Here is a 22,182-nt window from a genome sequence, read left to right as displayed (position 1 = left end):
GCTGCTAGCACACTTTCCATAAATAGTGTTTCGAAATAACAACATGATGGCTGTAAAAGGCAGGACAATGACTCTTTGTTTACCTGCGGGTTTTGCTTATTCTCCCCATGTGCTCGGATCCCACTGGGGGCTCTTTCGGACTCCCTCACGTTCAAGTTCCTGGCTTGCTGTGCAGTTCACTCTGTAAGCTCAACTTTAGTCCAGTTTAGGGAGCCTGTCCTTCATCCTCTCTTGTCCACTAGGAGGCAAAACGCCTCATTAGCCAGCCTGGCATCCTCACTGCACCGAAGCCCAGCTACCAGAGCCGCCCTGCTAATTATTTTGACAGCAGGGCACTGGGGAATAACCTAAGGAGCTACCATGTGGCTTCTCCGGTGCTTAGATTTACAGGGGCAAGAGTCTCGTACAGTCCTGTCGGTCTGAGGAGCAGATGAAAGCAATATGGATGAAGTGCTTAAAAGGAATCAATGGGTTAATGCACACTCTTGACAAAGAAGAGTTTGCTCCGTTTAATATTTAGACCGGCTTCTGTTTATCATATGCAGTGTTGTCATTAGATGGCCAAGACATTTCTCGATCCCAGTTACCTCCTTGCCAACATTCCCACGAATTTGGTAGCACCAGGCTAAAACTGTAAAACAAATGAAGCTTAGTAGCATTTGGCCCTTTGTCTCAGAACCCAAACTGTCACGCAGTATTGCATTCCGGGGGTGTTTGAACGCTTTAAACGTCATGTATACTTATTAGGCTAGTTTTTTGGTGTTTGGGCTTGTGCACTGATGTATAAATAGGTGTTCTATGCTGTTTTCATTACAGAAAGAGTTACTATTGCTCCCCAATCCAAGGAAAAGCTACAGTATGTGAGCATTAAGGCCAACTTTCACCAAGTACGGTGCCACACACATTGTTACAGCTCCCGGCAGGACGGGATTCCAAAAAACCATCACTTTTACACACCAGAGCGCCCTGCCAGGACGCACGTTCTGGGTGGCCGCAGCCAAGCTGGCACACATTCCTAAACCCCATCTCTCGGGCTGAGAGGCCGGAGAGGGAATGACGAGGCCCCCCCCCCCCCCCCGCAGGCCAGGCCCAAGCGCCGCGGGCGCTGCCAGCCGGGCTCGCAGGGGCCGGGCCGCAGCGCGGGAGCCCGCCGGCGCGGCAGGGGTTAACCCGCCGCCGCGGCCCGGGGGCGGTGCCGCGCTGACAGGTGGCGCATGCGCCCTGGCGCCTTATTGTGCCCGGCCGGCCCAGCCCCAGCGCGCCTCAGTCGGCGAGAGGCCGTTGGCGCGCGTGGAGCTGCTGCCCCCTGCGGCCGGCGCCGCGCCACCTCCGCTCCCCTCCCCGCCCTCCCGCCGCCGGCACTCGCCATGGAGTAAGGCCCCCGCCGGCCGGACGGGGGGCCCCGCCGCGCCTCGATGGCTCTGGTCACGGTGCAGCGCTCGCCTACCCCCAGCGCCACCTCCAGCCCCTGCGCCTCGGTGAGTCCGCCCGCGAGCCGCCCGCCCGGCGCTGAGGGGAGCGCGGCGGTTGGTGGCCGTTAGGGTCCGGCGCGCGGCGGTGCGCATGCGCGCGCCAGACCGCTCGCGGCCCCCCCCCCCCGCCCCCTCCTTCCCGCCGGTCGCCGGGCCCTGACAGCTCCGTGTGGGCAGCGGCGGGCGGGCCGGGGGCGCTGAGGCGGGCGGCCGCCGCTGCCCTCGGTCCCTGGAAACGGGAGTCAGACACCCCTGCGGGGCCCTCGCGTCGCCCTTGCGTCGCTGTGGCCTGGTGGCAAGCGAAGGGAGAGGCGGGGGTCCCGGGTACCCCTCAGCAGGCCCGCGCTGGGGTTGGGGGAGCCGGTGGGGCTCCGCGCTCCCAGCCCTCAGGCTGTGGAAGGGCTCTCGGGCACCGCAGCCCGGGTGGTTCCCGCGGGGTGCTGGTCAGAGCCCGCCCCGAGCCTCAGCCCCTGCGTAAAGGTGCTGATGCCCCATCTGCAGCGCGGAACTGTCTAAATAAAGCAGCCTGGTTTAATTTTGTTTTCATTGTATGTGGTGGGAGAGAGGCGGGAAGTGTGCGTGGAAGCAAACTGACATTGTTCAGGTTACGGCTGCTTCAGGATGATTTAATCTGACGGTACCCTCTGGGTATCTCCAGTACGTGGCCCTTCCTTTGTGAGGAGCTGAGATATTTTTTTTTTCCCCTTTTTTTGAATGTTGCATATAATCTTCAAGAGACTGTCAAGCCTAAGACAGATACAGAAAGGCCAGATTTCAAATCTCTGGGTGAGATGTGCAGAATGAGCAGATGTTCTCATCGCTGCCCTGAATCAGGAAGTGAGGCAGGCGGCTATAAAGACTTCTTGCTTTCCATGCTCTTTAAACTTGGGACGGGCTGTTTTAGTACTTCTGTATTGTAAAATCTTGCATGTTAACCTCTTAAGCTGCTATCTACTGATTATGTGGCTTGTTTCTAATATTATAACTGAGGATGAGAATGAAGATAGTGAGCTTGCTTTCACTTTCTGTATGCTTAGTTCTCATTTGGCTTTTTTCCTTAAAAAACCTCATGTATTATCACCCTGGTGTTATGTCTGGTTTGCAAATTTTTTTTTGGGGGGGAAGAGTTGAAATCTCAGTTGCTTCCATCATGGGGGGGGATGAAACAGCCAACTACTCTGAAAATATTTCTTGGTGTGTTAGGTAACCTCATCTGAAACTAGATCAACTACTTGACAGGTCCTGCCTGCCCCGACAGCATTTTAGCTGTCAGAACACTTTTTTTTTTTTTTTTTTTTCCCTTCCTTCATTCCCATGTCTCTCCTAAGGTATGTTTCTTTAGCAACACAGACTAATTTCGCTTATATTTCTCTGCTATAAATATTAATGTGCTGCATTACTTCAGAGGTTGCTTCTCCCTTTTGACTTCTTTACCCTTTCCACTATTCCTTTTCTCATACATTTCTTGCATTTAAGACATCTTGTGAGAATAGGTAGGTCTCTCTTGGCATCTTCCTTCTTTCTCCCACTTGGATGCATAACCCCTTCCTTTGTTAAATATTTGATATATATGAACAATTAGTTGTATTCTGTAAGGCTTTCCCATCTGGAACAGCCAAGCTGTTTCCCAACCAATTAAATTAAATTGAAACTGTACTGATTTTTGAACACTACTTAGTTTTTAAATATATAAACAACTCCCTCCGGAGCCTGATAAATCCAGAAAATGCAGCTTTTGGTATATTTATCTATATTCTCTTTCTTCAATCTCATAGTGTGGCAGTGTATTCTGTACCAGTGGTCTTTGTAAATCCTTGGTGCCATATGCAAAAATAAGTGTGTAACTTTTTTTTTTTTTTTTTTCCCCCTGGCCTGGTTTTGGTTCTCATATTTACTTCTACTTTCTCAGACTTTTCTTGCAGTCTACAGTGGGAATGATATTCATCATAATTCTGCCCTTAACTGCTATTGTTTGAGTACTTCTGCATTTCCTGTTACAACTTCCTAACCACACTTCAGGGTTTTGAGTGCCCTTTTAGCCTCTTGTTGGATAGCTGAGGCTGGTTGCTTCTCCATCCTTCTGTCAGAATTTTGTTGAGCTTGTGTGTGTTCCTCCTCTGTCACAAAGTTGTTGTTTCTTAATCAGAACTTTCCGTATCATTTCAGATGATGATCCTTCCTAGGCTGCTAAGGGCTTGTGAACAGGGCAGTCACTTTTTTAGTCCTTAGGAAGGCTTTGGTCCCGCGAGCCTGCCACGCTTGCCATTCTTATGGATCCTTGTTGACTTCAGCAGGGGGACTTGATTCTTTCAGTATTAAGTGAAATTGGTTGAAACAATCTGTTGTAAACTGATGGTAGCTTCCTTCTATACGGACTAATAACTCTAGCTCCAAGTTACCTCTTTAAAAGAAAACTCATCTTGCTAAATAACTTCTATGTGTAGTATAAGGGTCTAACTTGCTGCCTGAAACCCTGTTGTTTCTAAACAAAGATTGTCTGGTAGCTGCTGGAAGTTTGCTGTTCCAGCTTGTGGGCAAGGAAGAAGCATGTCAGTGTGCAAGCGTATGGCTATGTCTAATTCTGTTTCCAGGTCGCTATGAATTTTGAGGACAGAAATGGATTCTCTTTTAAATTGCTTGATGTCTTTTTGGTTTAGAGAGAAACTTCTCAGACAAGGAGAAAGGGTGAAATTGATGTCCTCAAACTGAATTTTTGCATTAAGTGTGCCCTATAAACAGTTATAATTGGCTCTTACGGATTCAGGGGAATAGCTGATCTGAATCACTCTGAAATTGGATGGCTTTTATTTATAGGTTTTTATCTTGTTCTCATTGCCATAGAGCATCTCATGACCATTCATTTCAGGGTACTTCATGCAAAGTGTTGATTATACATTTTAACAGCCCTCTGGTCGCTTGATGACTTGTAAAATTCCCTTAATTGTCTGTCCAGACTTCTGCTGTCTGTTTGTTTTGGCCTTTGGTTATGCAGCCACTTTTGAGAAATAAGACTGCAATCTTCACTTCTATACAGTAGAACAGTTGTCTTCTGATGTGCCATGTTAGCAGAAAATGGTACAAGGCAGGACTGTACTACAGTAAAATGTAAAGATACCATGAGCCAGAGAGGGGTTACTTGGTGCTGATCAAGGCCTTTGTTTATCTTGTAACACAAAATAAGACTTCCCTTCTTTTTTAACCACCTGCGTGTCTTTGGGGGGAGTTGAAGGGGGCAGGTGTTCTCCCTCCCATCCCTCAAAGAAGGTTGTTTTGGGAGGAGGAGGACTTGAGTCAAAGTAAAGGAAGGGCCCTTGAAGTATGTATCTGCATTATAGCAGCTGGGCACAGTAGTCCCAAAGCAGTGAAGTAGAAACACCATGTTCACAAATGCTACTCAGACGTGCAGTCAGAGCTCTGCTAGGGCAATTTGAAAAACCTAGCCTGATGCTAAGTTGTACCCCAGATTCTTTGACCCTACTTCCAAATGTCTGTGCCATATTTCCTGTCTTGCAGGACAGTATCTTGTCAAGTGGTAGGGCTTTCCCATCCTGCCCTTCTAGCATCTTCATTTCAGTGGAAAAAAATGAAAGCGTATTTTCTTTGGGTTCTTTCTTGACAGCTCTAAGACGGTGAACAGAAAGAAATCTGAATGAATTTAACTTGCTATATCCTTTGCTTTTAGGGTTTAAATTTTAAAAAAAAAAGTGCTCACTGTTGTTAAGCAAAATATAACATTTTAAAAAGGAGTAAGTTATTTTGCTTGGGCTGTTAGTGTGCATGCATTGTTGTTCAAGGCAGTTGTTAATACTGTCCTTGTTTACATACCAGTTTTAAGTTACTTTTGCTGCTTGTATCTCTAAACGATGGACTGTCTCTCAATCTCCTGTTGGAGTTAAGCTGCAGATGTCTTACGCTATCTGACAAACATGGAATCTCTCTATTGCTTGCTCCGTAGCGAGTGTGGGCACAGCAGCCACATTGTCAGGTCTAGGGACAAGCTGCAGGAGAGAAGTCTAGCTAAAGCAGAGAAGGGCTAGTAAAAGGTGCCTGTCACAAAATCCTTTGCGAGCCTTGTTATCTAAGGCACTGGAAGTTGTTGGGTAACTTCAGTCACCAGGCTAGCGTTGAATCTGTGTCATCATGATGATGGAAGCAGTGGAAAACTGCTCTAATACTCTTTGTAGCTTTCCAAAAGACTTTTGATAATTATTGGGAAATAATCTATCAAAACTTGCCCTTTTAAATTATTTTATGCCCTATTAATTATTTTTATGCACAGTTCTAAAAAAAAAAAAATCTGTAATTTCTTTTAAGTGCTGTTTTTCCTTTGTCTATTACATCTTTTTCCTGAGACATGAAGAAGCTGGGCAGGCAATCTGGCCCTGACTGCTCTCTCAGTTCACTTGTCTTCCCTACCCTCAGGGACGCAATATGCTTTTATTGGAAGAGAGTGACTGACCCAGAAAGAGAGGATATGCTGCATATATTGTTCTAAAATGCACCGTTTTAAAAAAAAAAAAGTTTAAAGCAAATGAAAACCGAAGCCATTTGACTTCCCCTCCTTAATCCCAGGAGACCAGCTTGAGCAGGAAGCAGAATCCTGCAAATGTGTTTGGGAGTCTCTGTCATGTTTTGCTTGAGAGCTTCTTGCTGGTAGAACATACAGGAAATATTTTCCCACTTATTTATGGGGAAGCTAAAGATAACATTTCTCTACCCATGGTCCTGCAATTGCTATTAAACAATGTGGTAATTGTGAGTTTACTTAATCATTGATAAGTCCAGTCTATCTCATGTAGAATTTCTTTTTCTTTTTTTTTTTTTTAATTACTTACAATCTTGATAGCTGCTGCTTGTATAGGGTTGTAGAGAGCTGATTTTTGGAGGGGCCAACGATGTAGCTAGGAGAACAGAAACTTCTTATGAAATATTTAGTAGGCTTAGAAATGCCTATCATCTGTTATTTGTTGGTTTTCCTCAACTGATGTTTTTCAGGTATAGCCATAGCTCATTCTGAAAACTGAAGTTTTCAGAGGCAGCGGACCAGAAGAATGTGCTGATTCCTGCTTTAGGCAAACTTCTCCTAGTGCCTCACAGATACCTCAATTTCCTGTGTTGCCAGCTGTCACCATTTGGGAGATAAAACTGTTTTAGTGAGGTGATTTGTAACTTCCTCCCTATCTTTCAAACTTCTGTTGAAAGCTCTGCAAGGAAAACACACTCTCTTGTTGGGTGTGATGCTGTATTGTTAAAAGATGCAGGTTTCTATCCAGCTATACAAGACCAGGCTCTCGCATTGCAGAGGGTTTTTCTGTGTGTAAATGCATTCATATGTGGTGAGACTCTCCTCTTCCTAAAGCAGCTTGATGGTTAAGCTGAAGCTGCTTGGTGACCAAAGACCAATCCTCTTGAAGATTTGCTGTCTATTGTATACACACATACCAGGCTCTTCTAGACATCTGGATGAAATGCAAAGTCCTTTTTTAAGTTGAGAACAGTATTTGGAGCTGAGAGGGAGGATGATGACAGTTGAACTGGAACCTCACTGAGGATCATATAGGAACATTCTTAAAACTTGCGGAGTACAAGAAAGAGTCTTTATCTTTTTGGTTTTTTTCTTTTAAGGGATCTAACTGTCCTCTTGTAGGATATTTCAATGATAGCTTGATTTTTATTTTTTATTTTTTCCTGAAACAGCCAACCCTTTATTCGCATTTCCCAGATGTGTTTCTGGTTTTTGAGCATTCATACCTTACAGCCACACTGATGATGATGATTAGATTTGGTTTGTGTAGTGGAGTGGTTTAGTTTTTGCTGGCTTTTTTTTTGGATCTGATTTGTGAGAAGAGGAGTGTAAATTTGGACCTGGCTATGACTTACTTTGACTGTCGGGTCTAATACACTGCACTATTTGTTGTTATGCTTATTGAGCTAAAGGATGTACTGAATATAAAATACCTCTTTCATACCGTGCTTTACATTAGATCACTTAGTCTAAGGTTTCTTTGTGAAGTTGGCAGCTACTTCTCCCATATTCTTCCCCTTTGTTTTGTTTACTGGGGCATCGCTTTACAAGTTGTCAGGTTTGGAGTATTTGTGTCTTGACCAGTGAAGTCCAGCCAAAAGAAGCTATGGTAGCTGGCCTAGAAGCTGAAGCCTGCTTTTCTTGGGGAAAGTCAGGCTTCTTGTAGTACTTTGTCAGTGTTGACTTAAAATGGCCGTTTTTAGGTTGAGGGAAATTTTGTCTTTGTGCTTACTTCACCTTTTTTTTTAATTCCACTAAATATGATGCCATTTGTGGCATTTTAGATAAAACAACTGTACAGCTCAGTTGCATCTTTCAAAATATGAAGTTACATTGAAACAGAGTGAAATATACACTGAAGTAGTCACCTCTTGAGTTCTAGTGGTACATAAATTCTTGTGTTTTGAAAAGGAGCTTGTAATTTGAAAATGCAAATAGCCTGTGATGCTGTAATGAGTCATGATCCAACCAATATTGATTCTTGCCGTTTAAGCAATGAAAGAAGGTTGAAAAGGGCAGGGTACTGTAATATCTACAGTTATTCTGAGAGTCAATGACACGTTTACTTAAGTGGAGGATGCTATTTTGAGTGGAGACTGCCATTCAAAAAGCAGTCTGCTGGAACTATTTTAGTGTAAGAGGGCTGCCTTCATGCAGGGGTAATGCCTGAGGATTTCCAGTTACTGGAAAAAAATCCTGAGAGATCTGTAGCTGCAACTATTCTGTCTTGGGAAATTAAAAAAAAAAAAAAGAAAATAGCCTTTAGGCAGCTTAGCTGCGGTGTAGCTGCTCCCTGATCACAGCCTGCAGCTCAAGGTTTCATTCTTCAGTCACAACAAACCACATCCTCCCAGCACCGCACTGCAACTTCACTCTGCTGAAGTGAGAAGGCTGGCTTGCAGACTGGCTCTCAGGAACATCTGTACACTGGAAGCTCTTGCTGTCCTTGCGAGAATGTAATGGATGGGAAGCTTAAAAAATGCTCTTGTACTTTTAGAGTTTGACTGACATGAAGTTTTTCCTGTCTTCATATCTGACTCTTGCTGATGCTGTTAGCAAGAAGTATGTACAAAGCTGCTGGTCTTTTGTGACAGATACTTCCTTTATATAAACTGGCCTTACAACATGAAAGCACTAGGCTTGTTAACTGCCTGCTCCAAGTCTTCGAGTTGTTTAGTTCAGCCTGTGAATTTAAGTGTCTCCTTTCTGCTCCATTGATTTGCTTGAGCATCCTGTTAACTTGTTTATTAGGTAGTGACAGTGAAGCTCATATCTTCTGTATAAAGGTTGGGGGTGATCTTGGAAGCAAGAGAAAGAAACAGGTGATATCTGTTGGAAGCAGTCAGTGATTTAAACAAGGCAGGCAGGGTTTCTTACCTTTTGGCTGGAAGCTCTTCCTCCAGAGTGCTCTGTTTAAATGGATAAAAAGTTACGAAGGCTAAAAACCATTTTTGCATTTCTGAGTTGGGCTGTATAAATTGATTAGATCACTATCAACCATCTGCAAAATGTCTTATTGCAATAGTATAATACTGCGTTGTGTGTGTTCATGTGTTTTAGTTAGCATTTGGGCAGGCTTCTGTACATGCAGTTTTGAATGTGTCAATAGCTTTTTGCCCAAATAGAATTGCTCTGAATATGCATCTTATCAGTGTTGCTCATTGCAGGCTGATCTCCTCTCAGAAGGCATAAAATGTTGCTCTAAGATGAGTCACACAGTTAAACAGCTTGTTGCTTCCATGGTGAGACGCGCCCTTACTGTGTATGCCAGCAATCACGAAACTCCTGGCAAATACCCTGTGACGTGAACTTCTTATGGCCTTGGTAGATGAAACGCCTGTGGCACTCGCTGAAATGCATTGTGGCTGCTTGCTGCTTTTGGGTATACTTGGCCTCCTTCTCCCGAGGAACTCCTCAACTGAGGCTTCACAGAAATAATGAAGTTACTGCATCAGTGTAGGCTGTTTCAAGGTGAAATTAGTGAGGAACTTAAGGCCACAGTATAAACTTCTTGTATGGAAGTAATCAAAGACATTAAAATATTTAATCTGACCTATTTTGAAAGAACTGTTTTATCACAGATCATACTGTCCCTGTGCTAAGCTCATACCAGAGCTCAGGAGGTGGCTTGGATGCTTGAGCTTTCCACTGCTCTGCAAGTAGAGCAGCGCAGGAAATCTCTGAGAAGTGAATTCCGGAGATGTCGTCTCAGGAGTTGTGCAGGTCTGGGACTCCTGATGCCAGGCTCCTTGCTGCACAGCTTACCCCCTGCCCACACCTCGGTGAGGTGAGCCACAAACAAGTCTGAGGCGAGATAAAACAGGGTCTGAAAGGCAGACGACCATAACCTGACTCCTGTGTACTGCGAGTCCATTGAGTCATATATTTTCTCTATTTAGTAGGCTTTAACACGCTTGCTGTAGCAGCTGGTATATGATACTCTGTCCTTAGGAGACAATCTGCAAGCTGCTTCTGTTAGTTTGCCTGTAACTGGCTTTGCCGTTACGTGAGTGGGGATGCCCCAAAGGGAATTCGGAGCAGGTTCCAAATCCAAGAGTTTGTTCTCCCATCTTAGAACAGATACGAAGCGATAGGAAGTAGTTGGGGAAGAATGGCACTGTAAGGATTTTGTTGAGGGATACTGCATTCATTTGTTAGGTCTCAAGGCCTCCTTAGCAAAAAGGCAAAAGCTGATGTGCTAAGCGCCTTTGTCTTCAACTTTTAACTGGATTAAGTATCTGAGAAATGGATTCTTAATGGGGAAAGCTGGTCCTGTCGCAGGGGACTGTGGTTGTCCTGTTGCTCTCACTGGCTGCTACCATGTCCCTCCTGTTTTGATGCACAGAATTATCACATTTAAAATCGCAGCAAGAACTTTTAAGACTTGTTCAACTGGCTTGGTTTAACTTCAATGGCTAACATCTGAGAAATGTGTATATTAGGATTCCTAAGAAAAAAACAAAACACTTCAAGCTTTTCATCTCTATACCTTTTAGTGTGATGATGAGAGGGAGGGATAGGGCATATGCCTTGCATGTGTAAAATGCTTTGCTTTCCAAAGGAGAGTTTTGTTGGTACTTAGAAGTAGTCTGAGTCTTCTGCATGATGCAGGACCAACCCTTTGGCTTAATCCATCTGAAGTTGGAGTTTCCCATGAATCTCTGAAGCAGCTGAATGCTGTTAAGTGTCCCGAGTGCCACGTTCCAGGCATTTAAAAACAAAAGCCATTAACCTTCACTTGCATGTGGAAAACCTGTGGGTTGCTGTCCCTCTGTCTGAAAAAAATTTGCAAGGTCTTGCTCAGCCAGGAAGGGGCCAGTCCTTAGCAAACTGTAATTAAAAAAACAGAACTTCTGTATGTGAATGTCAATGCGTAGGAGCAGAGGGTCAGCAGTCGTCTGTGAGATGATGCGCTTCTTGCACGGTAGCGGGGATCCTTTTGAGTCTGCTGTTTCTTTGCAGTAGTCCTGAGTTCTGGAGCATCTTCTGTAGGAAACAGGGTGTCACACTGAAAATTTAGCTCATAAGTAGCTGTGGGGCAAGCAGGAAAGTGACTCAGCTGTCTGACCTACAGACAGGAGCTAAACCTAGTTGCAAGAGGAAATGCTAGGTGACAAGATAAAGGTGTTTCTGGAATAAGGATTGATTCTTGGTTTTGTTGTTCTTTGTTTTTGTTGTTGCCTTTTTGTTTTTGTTTTCCTTTCCACAGTCGTCCTCAATAGTTTAAAATAGTTTAAGGACAAACAGCTCTGGGCATGTTCTTCAGATGATGCTGTAACCACTGTATTTAAATACAGTGCTTCAAAATGTGGTATTAAACAGTTAACTAGCTGCCATATTATATTGTCTTCCTAGGTGAAGTGTAAACCTTGAAATGACAGCCTTCTCCTTTGCCTTTTAAAATTGCAGAATGGTTGACAAAGACTTAATTCACTTTCTGAACAAGTGTTTTTCTTATGTAACATTAGTGAGTTTTGTTATTGGGAGTTTCCTCTGGGTTTTTTTTCAGCTGAGTTGTGCTTATGTGGGGTAGCAAGCTTGTGACTTCAAAAAGTGAAGTGAAACAGGACAACTTAGTCTTTTTTGTTCTTTTTGGCATTTCTTCCTTCATGGTATTTTGGTTGTGCAGCAGTTAATAGAATGTGGAAGCCTGAATTTCAACACTTAAATGAATCTCCAGACAGCAGCTACCCCTGTCGTGTGAGTCGAGGCTAATATTGCATAAACTTGTCAGTGCGGTTGCACATGGAAATCGAATGTTAATGTTATCTCTTGCTTTTTGTGTCAGCCTACCACTGCATCCCTCAGCACTTTGCTGTGTGGTGGCTGGGGGTGACTGCCTCAGTGATGTGCTGGGAGTGAATTGTCCTTCTGTGCAGCTTCTGCTCTGCTCCTGAATCTTAAATAAAAGAGATTATCAGGGCAAAACAATAATGAACATAGCATATTTTCAGATGCCTTCCCAAAAGTTGGGCATAGTTATATAAACTCTAAGGCCAGGGAGACATTATCAGTTAATGTTTATAGTATGACTGTGGTAGAGTTTGCGTAGTCTCAGTGGGTGAAATGAATATTTTTCACATACACTTTACAGATCCATGATCTCAACTTGTGCTTCACGCTGCAAGGATAACAACTGTGCCACAGGCTTCTGCAACCCACTCTTCTGGTCTTTGAAGTGGAATTTTTCTCTTTTACACATATACCAGAAACTGCTCTTGTCTGGAGGAAGCTCTATTTAACTTAGATCTGTTCATGTTGACTGTAGATGGCTGAGATAGTTATTTTGGGGCAGTTTCTGTCTGGTTCTCTTATGAGTGAGGAAGTTCAAACTTGACTTTCCCTTGAGGAGAAGGGAAAAGTTTTACATCTTTTTAGTATTTGGGGAAGAGATGGTGTGAGCCAAAATAAATTTTTAAGCTTGAATGATTGCTCACATCTTGCTTCTGAACTTGAGATGTGCCTTGTTTAAAAAAAACAAAAACAAACAAAAAAACAAAAACCCAAAGAAACCCCCCTGAAAACAAAAACAACAAACCCAAAACCAACCAAACACACCCCCCTCCTACAAACACCCCCCAAAACCCCAAAAACAACCCCAAAGCAAAAAAACAAGCCAATACTACTTAGCTTGTTTAAAGTTTAAAGTTGCAAGTTTGGCTTTAGGACAGATGAGCACAGAATGCCTTGAGCCAAAGGGGGTACGTGCAGAGATAGCTTGAGGTGAGAAGCGATCTGTATTTGTCAGAATTTCATTTGCTTGCTATGAAATAGGACATCTTGGATGTACTTCACTCTTTTTAAACTTTTCTTTGATGGTGAACATTTCTTTGTTCACTGAACCCTGAAGCGGTTGAGAGAGATCAACAGGGTATTAGTGAAGAATCTTTTCTGGGGGCAGAGGGTGGGAAGTGATTTGCCAGCTGACTTCTGATAGCAGTCAGCTTTGCTAACGCGTAGCGTCACTCTTCTTGGCTTGGCTTCAGTGTCTCTGTGTGGTGTGGAAGCACGCTGTGTAAAACGTGAGAACTTCCTGCTGTGATAGGGAACCAACAGCTCTTCTAACAGGTGCAGCCTTTAGCTGCAGTCCCGAAGACGTAACAGAAATGTTTCCTGCCATGGGCCTTCAATATTGTCAATCTCAAACCGAGTAGTTTACTCATGAAGGAGTAGTGGAACAGGCCTGAACCAGTTCAGAAGGCAGAGCTTTGTCTTCTGCGTTGCGCTGCTATAAAAGAATTAGGAGGGGAAGCCAAGTTCAAGAATCTCTAATCCATGATGGTGGCTCTGACTGAAATTGAATAATCTTATTTTAAAGGGTGCTCTAAACCACTAAAGCTTTATAAATATTAATTTTGTTCTTTTGTTTCCTAATAAAAGGCTTTTATTCATGAAATCACTATTTATTTATTAACCTGACAAACTAATAGCAAGCTCTCTTCTTTCAGTGTATGCATGTGCCATATCACAATTCTGCTTGTCACCGCACATAAGAACTTCATTCATCTGCTTTAAAATGTCATTGATAACAACCTGGCAGTGGCCCAGCTTGGAGCAAGTTAACTACAAAAGGCTGCATTGTAAACCTTTCTGAGAGTACATGCTACATTAAGTCTAAAATTAAAAAAAAAAAAAAAAAAGAGAAAAATGTGCAGGCTGGTCCGGGCTGCATACAACTGCCAAATAGCTTCAAACCTCTGAGAAAATGGAGCTCTGTATAGAGGGGTTCTGGCTGAAAATGGGATAGTTTGGAATTAAGGGTGCATTCTGCTCACTAAAGCCTTTGAGGTACACTGAATCGATAAGCCTCATCTTAAAATGAGAGGGAATGTCTTACTGAATCACAAGCAGCTAAATAAGAACTTGTACATGTAAGGATCTTGGTATTTCTTTTAGTCTCTTCTTCGACAGAATGCCCAGGATAAAAACTACAGTCTGAAAATAAGTCATAAGCCTCTGGGAGTTAACTACTAGTAATACCGTGAGGTAGCTTGTCTCAGTTATACTAACCTTCCCCGACCCCAGCTGCAGTCTGTACACCAAACGTATTTATCCACCTGTAGGTTCACGCGGTGCGAGCAGGGTTGTCTGTCATGCATGCTGAAGTTCAAGTGTCTGATCTTTCTGCCAGCTCCTCTGGAGGTACCTGAGCTGCTCGTTGCTCTGGCAATGCTGTATAGGGGGCTTCATGTTATGGCAGCTTAGTGCTTCTTGCCTTTGACTTTCCTGTTCTTAAAACTGTTACAAATGAAACTTGTAGCCTGGATGAGGGTGAATTGCCCTTGAAACAGATTCAGAGCTTGGGAACTTCTTTGAGAGAAGCTCCCAGGGATCTTTAAAATGGGCCCTGCCCTGTGCTACACGTGAGGGCTGCATGTTTTCATACAGCCCCTGACTAAACTAGCTAGTCTCATTGAACAGTTTAACAGTTAGAAGAACATGAAGCTTTAAGGCATCTTCATGCAAGGTCTTCTGGGAGCAATGTAAGCACGCAGTGAACTGCCGTTGTTTTCATCCTACGCTCTAGAGATGTAAAAGGTTCAGGCAGTGTGGTGAAGGGCTTGCTCAGAACTGATGGGTGTATAGTCTGATTTCTTAACTGGAATGGGGACTGCAAGAGTCTTCCAAAAAAAAAAAAAGCTACAATATCATGCTGCTTCACTTCTGTGGTCTTTTTGTTTTGTCTCAAGTATAGTGTATGGACAGCGCCATGGGTTAGGGAACACTTCAACTTCTTCAGAGTCTTTTCGTATGTAGCCTTCTACTGAAGTCAATGGGCATGGAGGTAAGCATTGCCGAGTGCTTTCTGACAACATCACTACCACCCACTCTGTAGCCTGATGCACACAACACTTCTTGTATTTGAGCATTGTTTTCTCCAAAAAAAGTCGCATGCAGTTGCACAATAAAGACACTGCTTATTTGTGTAATGCAAATCTGTTCCTACTTGTTGGTACAAAGTGCAAGCAGTGAGCATCAAAGCGGGGGAGACTTCACAGATACTGCATGAACACTTGCCATTGAACTTCAGTGACATCCCTATCTTATGTCAAAATAAAATGTGACTTCACAGTCGGTCTGAATGTTACTGCCTGAAGCATTTGTGCTACTGATGCTCAATACCTTTTGCCCTGCTATTGTTTGTTTATTTTTAGTCTCTCAATGGTTCATCATTTTATCAGGAGCCAGTGAGAATCAGTGAGAGTTTCCTGTTTCCTTGTCTTTCTGTTGATTTCGTCTTCTTTTGAAACACAACTTTCTCTGTTGAAACAACTTAGCTGCTGCACTCTTCAGTTTCCATCTAGTGGCTTAAAGCAGAGGGAAGGGGGGCTGTCTGAAATGGCCTGATATTCTCACAGATACATTGACAGCTGGGTCTGGTGACTAAATTGTTATGATAAAACACAAATTCATTAGTTGATGCTGTTGAAATCCGCTGACTTTTCTGTATTCCTAATAGAAGGCTTTAAAATATCCAGCTGCAGACTGATCCTCTCCAAGCATGTGACACTGACATCAGTCCTAGAAGTGAGGCATTGAACTGCCTCCAAAAATGAGCTCATTGGGTGATATTCAATGCACTGATTTAGCAAAATATTAGCTAATTCAATTACATGGTCACCTGTACGTACTGTTTGAAAGATGGGAATTCATTCCAATTTTAGCTGCTGTCATTCCAAATGTCAGTGTTACAATCCTAAGATCCTTTTGATAGAATGCTGTGTTCGTGCTGTATGTTGGAAGCTGGGCTTGGTAGAGCCCATCTCTAATTGCCACTAATTTGCTCCAAGACTTGCCAGTTTCTTTGCTTTTCTTCTCCCTGTACGCCTCCCAATAAGCTATAGGGAATAAGAGCTTGGGATTCTGTTATTAAGCCGTCCCTCTAAAGCCACTCATAAAACTTGCTTAATTTTCTTATGGCTCTCTTGACTTGTTTAAATGGCTGCATAAAAGCACAGCTATGTTCTTTCCCAGGAGTCTGGGTAGTGGTTCATCTTCAGCCTGACCTGCCATCCAAAGCAGAGTGACTAGTCATGACCGAAATAAAATTAAACCCTGGCAGAACCATCCTGGAGGCTAGCTGCTGCATGCATCCAGCCTCCTCCCCTCCTGTAGCTTGAGGTCAACAGTAATTGCATACTTCCTCTTATAACCCGCACAAAGAGCGTGCATTCAGGCAGCACATCGGAGTGATGGTGACCCCGAATAAACATACTTGCCCATTACTTTGTAGGCTTGAAGAAATTCTGTATTTACCTGTAGTTACGGTAGGAGTATGTTCTAGATGCTAGTGTCCGAGCATCTCAACATATGCCTGATGATTTATTTGAAACATGGGCATATAAGAGAAACAGTATGTTAGAAGAAGGGTTCATGTGAATTTGTGCAGAAACATCGTTGTCTCCCTCCCCCTGCCCAGTATTTTCTGCCTGTTATTGCACATTACAGGATTGTTTGTTTTGGATGCTGTTTCCTGCTGAATAGAAGTCTTTATTGAGCTGGCCATAATGTTACTCTTTTCTTTCAAGAAATACCACTGCTAACTTAAGACAGAGGAAGATGCTGTATCTTACAGGGCTGTAGCAGTATTGTCTGAATTATGGTCTGTAATGTAACTAAAGAATTGTACTGTGAAAAACAGAATGGAAAAACTGATGATGATGTATACAGAAAGCTGAGATGATGAGAAGCTCTTAAAAGCCCTATGTATAGAGCAAGAAAAGAAGCTAGGTTTGAAGAGCAAGCAGCAGAAAATTAGATGGGAAGAACTGTGTTCCTGCAAGAGTAAATGATCCCTCAGAGCAGCCAAGGAGGCTGGTTGATGTGAACTCTGTGCAAAGTTCAGTGGAGAGTGTGCTCTGATGTCCGGGGTGATACTGTCTCCTCCTACTTCTTGTTTACAGGAGCTGGCATGTTTTCAGAATAAGCTTCTGAAATGTCCTTGGTGGGGAGGAAGATTGGGGTGACAAAATACTTACTTGCATCTAGAAAGTTAGCTGTAGCAGTTCAAGCTGGCTTAATGGCTGCTGCCTGGTTTTGGTTAACTTCAGGAACCGCGCTGGTGAGAAGTGAGGTCTCGGGGTAGGACTGTGCAGTCCCTGTTGTGCCTCAGCACACGCAGTCTGCAGCAGCAGTTCAGTAGCATACTTCAGATGCTGCCTCTGCAAAATGATGAAATAAACTTCCGCTTTTCCCAGTAAAATGTCTGTGGTACATGTGTCAGTTGTCTTAGTTCATCTTTAACAGTAGCAAGAGTTGTGCAGAGTATGTTTAGGGCATGGAAATGGAGAACTGAATCTATCCTCTGCTGTTGGAGGGCAGGAGGAGGTGGGGAGAGAGGGAAAGGAGGAAAACAGCTTCGCCTGTGCCTGTTTTGGTACTGAAGAGCTCTTTCCAGTGATTTGAGAAGGGGGTGGGGAGGGAACCAGATGCTCTTAGGAAGTTCATACCATTGTTAATAATGTAATTCACAGATGGTGGTGAAGGCCTTGAAGAGGCTTTCATGCAGTACTTATGCTCTGTAATAGACAGATCATCACATAAGGGCTCACAAATAGAGATGACTTAATCCCAAGGACGAGTCTATAGTGATCTGTTTGGTAGTGGCCCTGCAGATCATTGTAACCTTTTTAAACAGTTAAGAGCCTTCAGGATCCCTGAATGTTGAGCACTACTCCAGGATTGGACTAACCCCTAATTAAATTGTCAGGATAAAATGTTAGTATAGCTTTGAGACTTTTCCAATGAAAGTGGCTCTTATGAAATAAGAAACAAATTTCTTTGTCCTGGTACAGAAATCAATACAGACAATAGAAGTGTGAAAATCGGTTTGTACAGTGCCATCTTGTTAAGAGGCAGTTCTACTTTTATTTCCATTTATCTGGTTGGAGTTGGAAGCAGACCTTGTATGTGTTCTGAGTAGCTGCCAGTACTTCTTGACAACTAAGGAGAAGGATTGTGGGATGCATGTCCTCTTACTTTTTAACAAAGAAGTCGCTCTCACCTATAAGCTTTATAGCAAATGAACAGTCTGCTGGTTTTCAAACATGCAGAATCGGAAAAGTTTTGGCTCAAGTCTATGCAATTAAATTCAAATACTTGTATGTTTGTGAGAGGCTTATTGGTAAGGTCTTCACTGACTGCTGGTCAACTTTTTTATTGGCTGTAAGCTCGTAACTAAAAGTATAGATTAGTATAGCTAAGTAATACTAGCTTATGTGTGTGTAGTGCTACACACTTTGTGTTACAAATCAAAAGTTTCAGATAACATGAGAACTGATCTTTGTTGTTTGCTGCTGTCTTTTCAAGTGTAGCTCCTCCCTTCCTAAGAGATGTTTCCATAATGGTTTTTATTATTATTCTTAACTTCAAGTTTAAATTGTGCTTAGTAAATTGGCTTCTTGTGATGTTTATCATGTGATGGCTCATAAGCCCTGAAGAATGTGCTCCTGTGACTTCAGCCATGTATTTGCCTGTACCAATGCAGGCTGTATCATGTGTTCTTGTTGGCCCTGCATTTTGAGCTAAGTAGTGAAGGGGGTGGGGGGTAGAAAAAAGGGGGACTATTTCAGGGCTAAGCTACCAGAAATTCTCAGACTACTTAATTTGTGACCTTGTTCACTAGTTAAATACAATCCAGGATTTTCTACCTCTTCCATATTTTCACAGAAATGTTTTCTGCATTAGAAGCTGGTTGGTTTTTTTTTTTTTTTTTCTTTAAAGAACAGGGGAAAAAACCCATGCTTTGGTAAAAGAAATATCTTGAAATCTTGGGGGAAGAGATTTTCAAATTTTTTTTTTTTTTTTAAACCTTGGTGAGGGGTGTGTGCTTTAACCAAGAAAGTTGGAAATTATCTGCTCTGTTCCATGTTTTTGCATATATCAACTGTGGCATCTGTAAAGCAATATCTTTATTACTGCAGTAAAATGAACAAAGTTGAAATGACCATATCTGTGCCAAGAGTTTACTGTTTCTCCACAATGGCCAAAGGTTTTGAGCGCTGGAAGTGCTGTTAGTGAACATGTGTACAGCTCCTAGTCCCACTGCCAGCGTGTAATGTCTATGTCCATTCCACCTCGGCACAGTGGAAGCTGGTCCCTCCCAGGGCTGAAGTCTGACAAGGTCAGACTTCATATTAGATTTCTTTTGAGCTGTGCTTTCAAGCATTTGGGCATCCTTCTATTTAGCTTTACTTTCCTTCCTTGACACCATGTAATACTGTTTTTCATATATATATATATGTGCTGCTACTGCTGTCCAGTCCGCTGTGTTTCTCCCCCCCTTCCCCTCCCCGCCTTTGGTACAGTAACTGCTCTTGAGTATAAATCAGTGTTCTTAACATTTTGAGATCAAGGCTTTACAGGAGAGATGACTGTCAGGTAAAGTTGTTCAGTGCCCTGAAGTCTCTGTGTGTGGATGCCCTGACAGTAAAGCTGTCCATCTTTAGTAGCTTTCATTTTTCAGCAGATGGGCTGTGCTCTAGAGTTCACATGCTATTAGACTTTTTTGTACTTTTTATGTCTGCGTGGGCTAATGCATTTCTTCAGATCTGAATCCAACATCAAAGTAACATTGGTTTAATAAAATGTTCTTTGTATCACCTTTTTTCCTCCAAGTTGGATTTTATTTTCAGCTCTGACTCTAGTATTTGTTGCTTCATAATTTGGGGCTTTTTGCTTGCTCTTCACATTGTTTAAAAAAACCCCAAAAACCAAAAAAAACCCCCAAAACCTAAAAACAGCCCACACAAAAAACTTTGTTTTGCTTAGCTCATACAGTATTTCCACTTGGCTCAGAAGATGTGGATTTGTGAGCTGAGGGAATCCTCATTTGGCTGGTCACTTGAGCTTTCTTCAAGAGCATTAGAAGGATCTACAGCTTAAGTTCATCAGAGGGCTGACCTGCTCTAGTTTTAATGAGATTTATTATACATGTACCTTTTGGATTCTACGGCTTTGATCTTCAAAACAATCTGTATAAACCTGTTAGTAAAAGCAAAACTGTTGACAGAAAACTGACTCTTTATACTGAATCTGCCCTGTGTTAAGATTATTGATTTTTGCAATTAAAATAATATCCCTTGTGCCATTGGCATGCAACTTATCTGTGGTGTTTGGCTAAGTGCTTGTATTCATGCTTCCTGTCTTAGCTCCTCCAATCCTCCCTCTCAGAAAACCACATTGATCAAACCCTGATACCGCAGCTCAGGCTTGGAAAGGGTAGAAGAAACAAATCTGGATGTTACAGTTGATGGGTGATTGTGTGTGAATTTTATGGATACAGCTGCAATACTAATACATGCAGGAGAGATTGGGAGGGGTGGGTCTTGGCCAAATGCAAGTGTGTATTTTCCCTAAAATTGCCTTTGGCTTTCATAAAAGCTTGACAGCATTTAATAATTTGTGTTTTGTTAGCTTAAAAAACCTGAGAGTTCTTGACTTGCTCCAAAATGAGTTCCTGTGAACTTTCAGCTTGTCAAATAACTGTGGGACTCCAGGGCCTCAAAGGGGATCCAGCGGTACTGGAGGGGTATAGATGTGCACTAGTTATCATTGAGTGAAGGCAGCGCTGGAGAGCATGGGCAACACGAGCAGGGAAACTGGTGTCTGGAATGAGAGTTATCTGGGTCAGTCTCCTCCAGAGCTGCAGGACACGTGAGATGCTGCAATAGTCTGTCTTAACTTCTTTCAGTTTGGTGACTTCTATGGCTGTGTTAAATCTCCGTGGAAGATGCAAGTTGACAGGCCTATAGCGGAGATGGCCAGTGAACACAGTGATTTGACTTGTTCCATCAAGATTTGGCAGGCCTAATGACTAGGCGATCTCTGGAGCTGTGAAGAAGAATGTGGCTTGTCAATAACAGAATTCATTAGCTTTCCTCTGCTTGTGCTGGGTGTTTGTACATGCAGCGCTCAAGTCTGCTGAGGCAAATGCATTGCTGGGTGTAACGCTTTTCCTTTTTTTTTTTTTTTTTTTTAAAAAAAGTGTACCTATTAATGGAAGCAGAGTGCATAATGTAATCTTAAAATAGCTACTCCATGAATGCAGAAACATTCCACTTCTGACTAATCTGCCATTCAGAATGAGCATTTAAATATGCACCAGAGACTGAGTGGTGGCTTTCCATATCTGTGTGAATGGAGTTAGAAAAGTATTGCAGCTCAGAGCTATGCAGGCATCTTGCTCCTTGTTTTGTCCTCTTACCCCACACGTGCTTATCTCAGTGTAACTGCTTCTGGCCTGGGAAGCAGAATGCATATTCTGCTTGCTATCTCTTTGGCTAGGCAAGCAAGCCGATGGGGTTATTCATTCTCACTACCCCCGAGACTGAGGATCTTGGAAGGACTAGGCTGATAAACTGTGCTCAAAACCAGATTTCTGCTTCTCCTGGTTGTGAATGACCAGGAACACAAAGAGCTTATGGTCCGAGTCCTGGCTCTAGTGCATAGCTTGAAGAGCTTGGCAAGCACCAGGGAGCCCATGTGCAGTGTTTTTTCTCTGACAGGCTGTTCCACAGCAATGCGTGCTGCTCCAGAGCCTCTGGCCCAGCTCCACAATGAGAATAAGACATGCAGATATGTGTGGGGGCTGCGGGGGCAGGATCTGTGTGGTCTGTCAGGTCACTGACCTAAAGCCTGTCCCAGCTTAAGGATTTCTCTTGCAGCTACTCACTGCCTGCCCAGGGGGATGGTGCCAGGTTACACAGGGCTCCCTCCCGGGGCACAAGTGCCATTGGAAGTGGGTATGGTCTCACCTGCCAGAAAGGGACACACTTTCATACAGCAACTTGCCCTCGCTTTCTCTGTGCTGTAGCAGGGAATGGGCAAGACTCTTCTTGGGATTCCTCTGCCATCTTCACTGGGTGTGTTTTGGTTTTTCTGTGGGGAAAATATACATCTTCATTGGATTAGACTGTTGATGCCTCATGCGTAATGAGACAGTCCTCGTGGTCTGCATGTGCCAGACTGTATGTTGCACTGGCCTCTCCCAGCAGGCTGAGCGCTGAGGACCGGCTGCCTGCTTCCAGTGCTGCCTTCACTCTCATGCCCACGGGGGGGTGTTCAGCGCTAAGGGAGCTGGCTGGGTCATATCAGCCAGGCAAAGTCTAAAGAAGTGATTTTTCTTTTACTGACCAGTGTTGCTTTTCCAAATACTGCATGGCCTCTATGACTATAATTGTATAG

General features: G+C 43.3%; 1 protein-coding gene across 1 annotated transcript in view; it reads left to right on the top strand.

Annotated features, from left to right (window-relative positions):
• The first annotated feature begins 1,370 nt into the window (after positions 1–1,370).
• The window catches only part of SSH2 (slingshot protein phosphatase 2), a 104,951-nt gene continuing 84,139 nt past the window's right edge, over positions 1,371–22,182 (top strand). The window contains exon 1 of the mRNA XM_076354880.1: positions 1,371–1,478. Within this exon, the coding sequence (XP_076210995.1) occupies positions 1,416–1,478 (63 nt within the window). The 5' untranslated portion in view covers positions 1,371–1,415. The remainder of the gene's footprint in view (positions 1,479–22,182) is intronic.

This window comes from Aptenodytes patagonicus, chromosome 17, assembly GCF_965638725.1.
Source record: "Aptenodytes patagonicus chromosome 17, bAptPat1.pri.cur, whole genome shotgun sequence".
NCBI lineage: Eukaryota > Metazoa > Chordata > Aves > Sphenisciformes > Spheniscidae > Aptenodytes > Aptenodytes patagonicus.
Note: the sequence above shows the minus strand (reverse complement) of the source record. Positions and strands in the feature narration are given on the sequence as shown.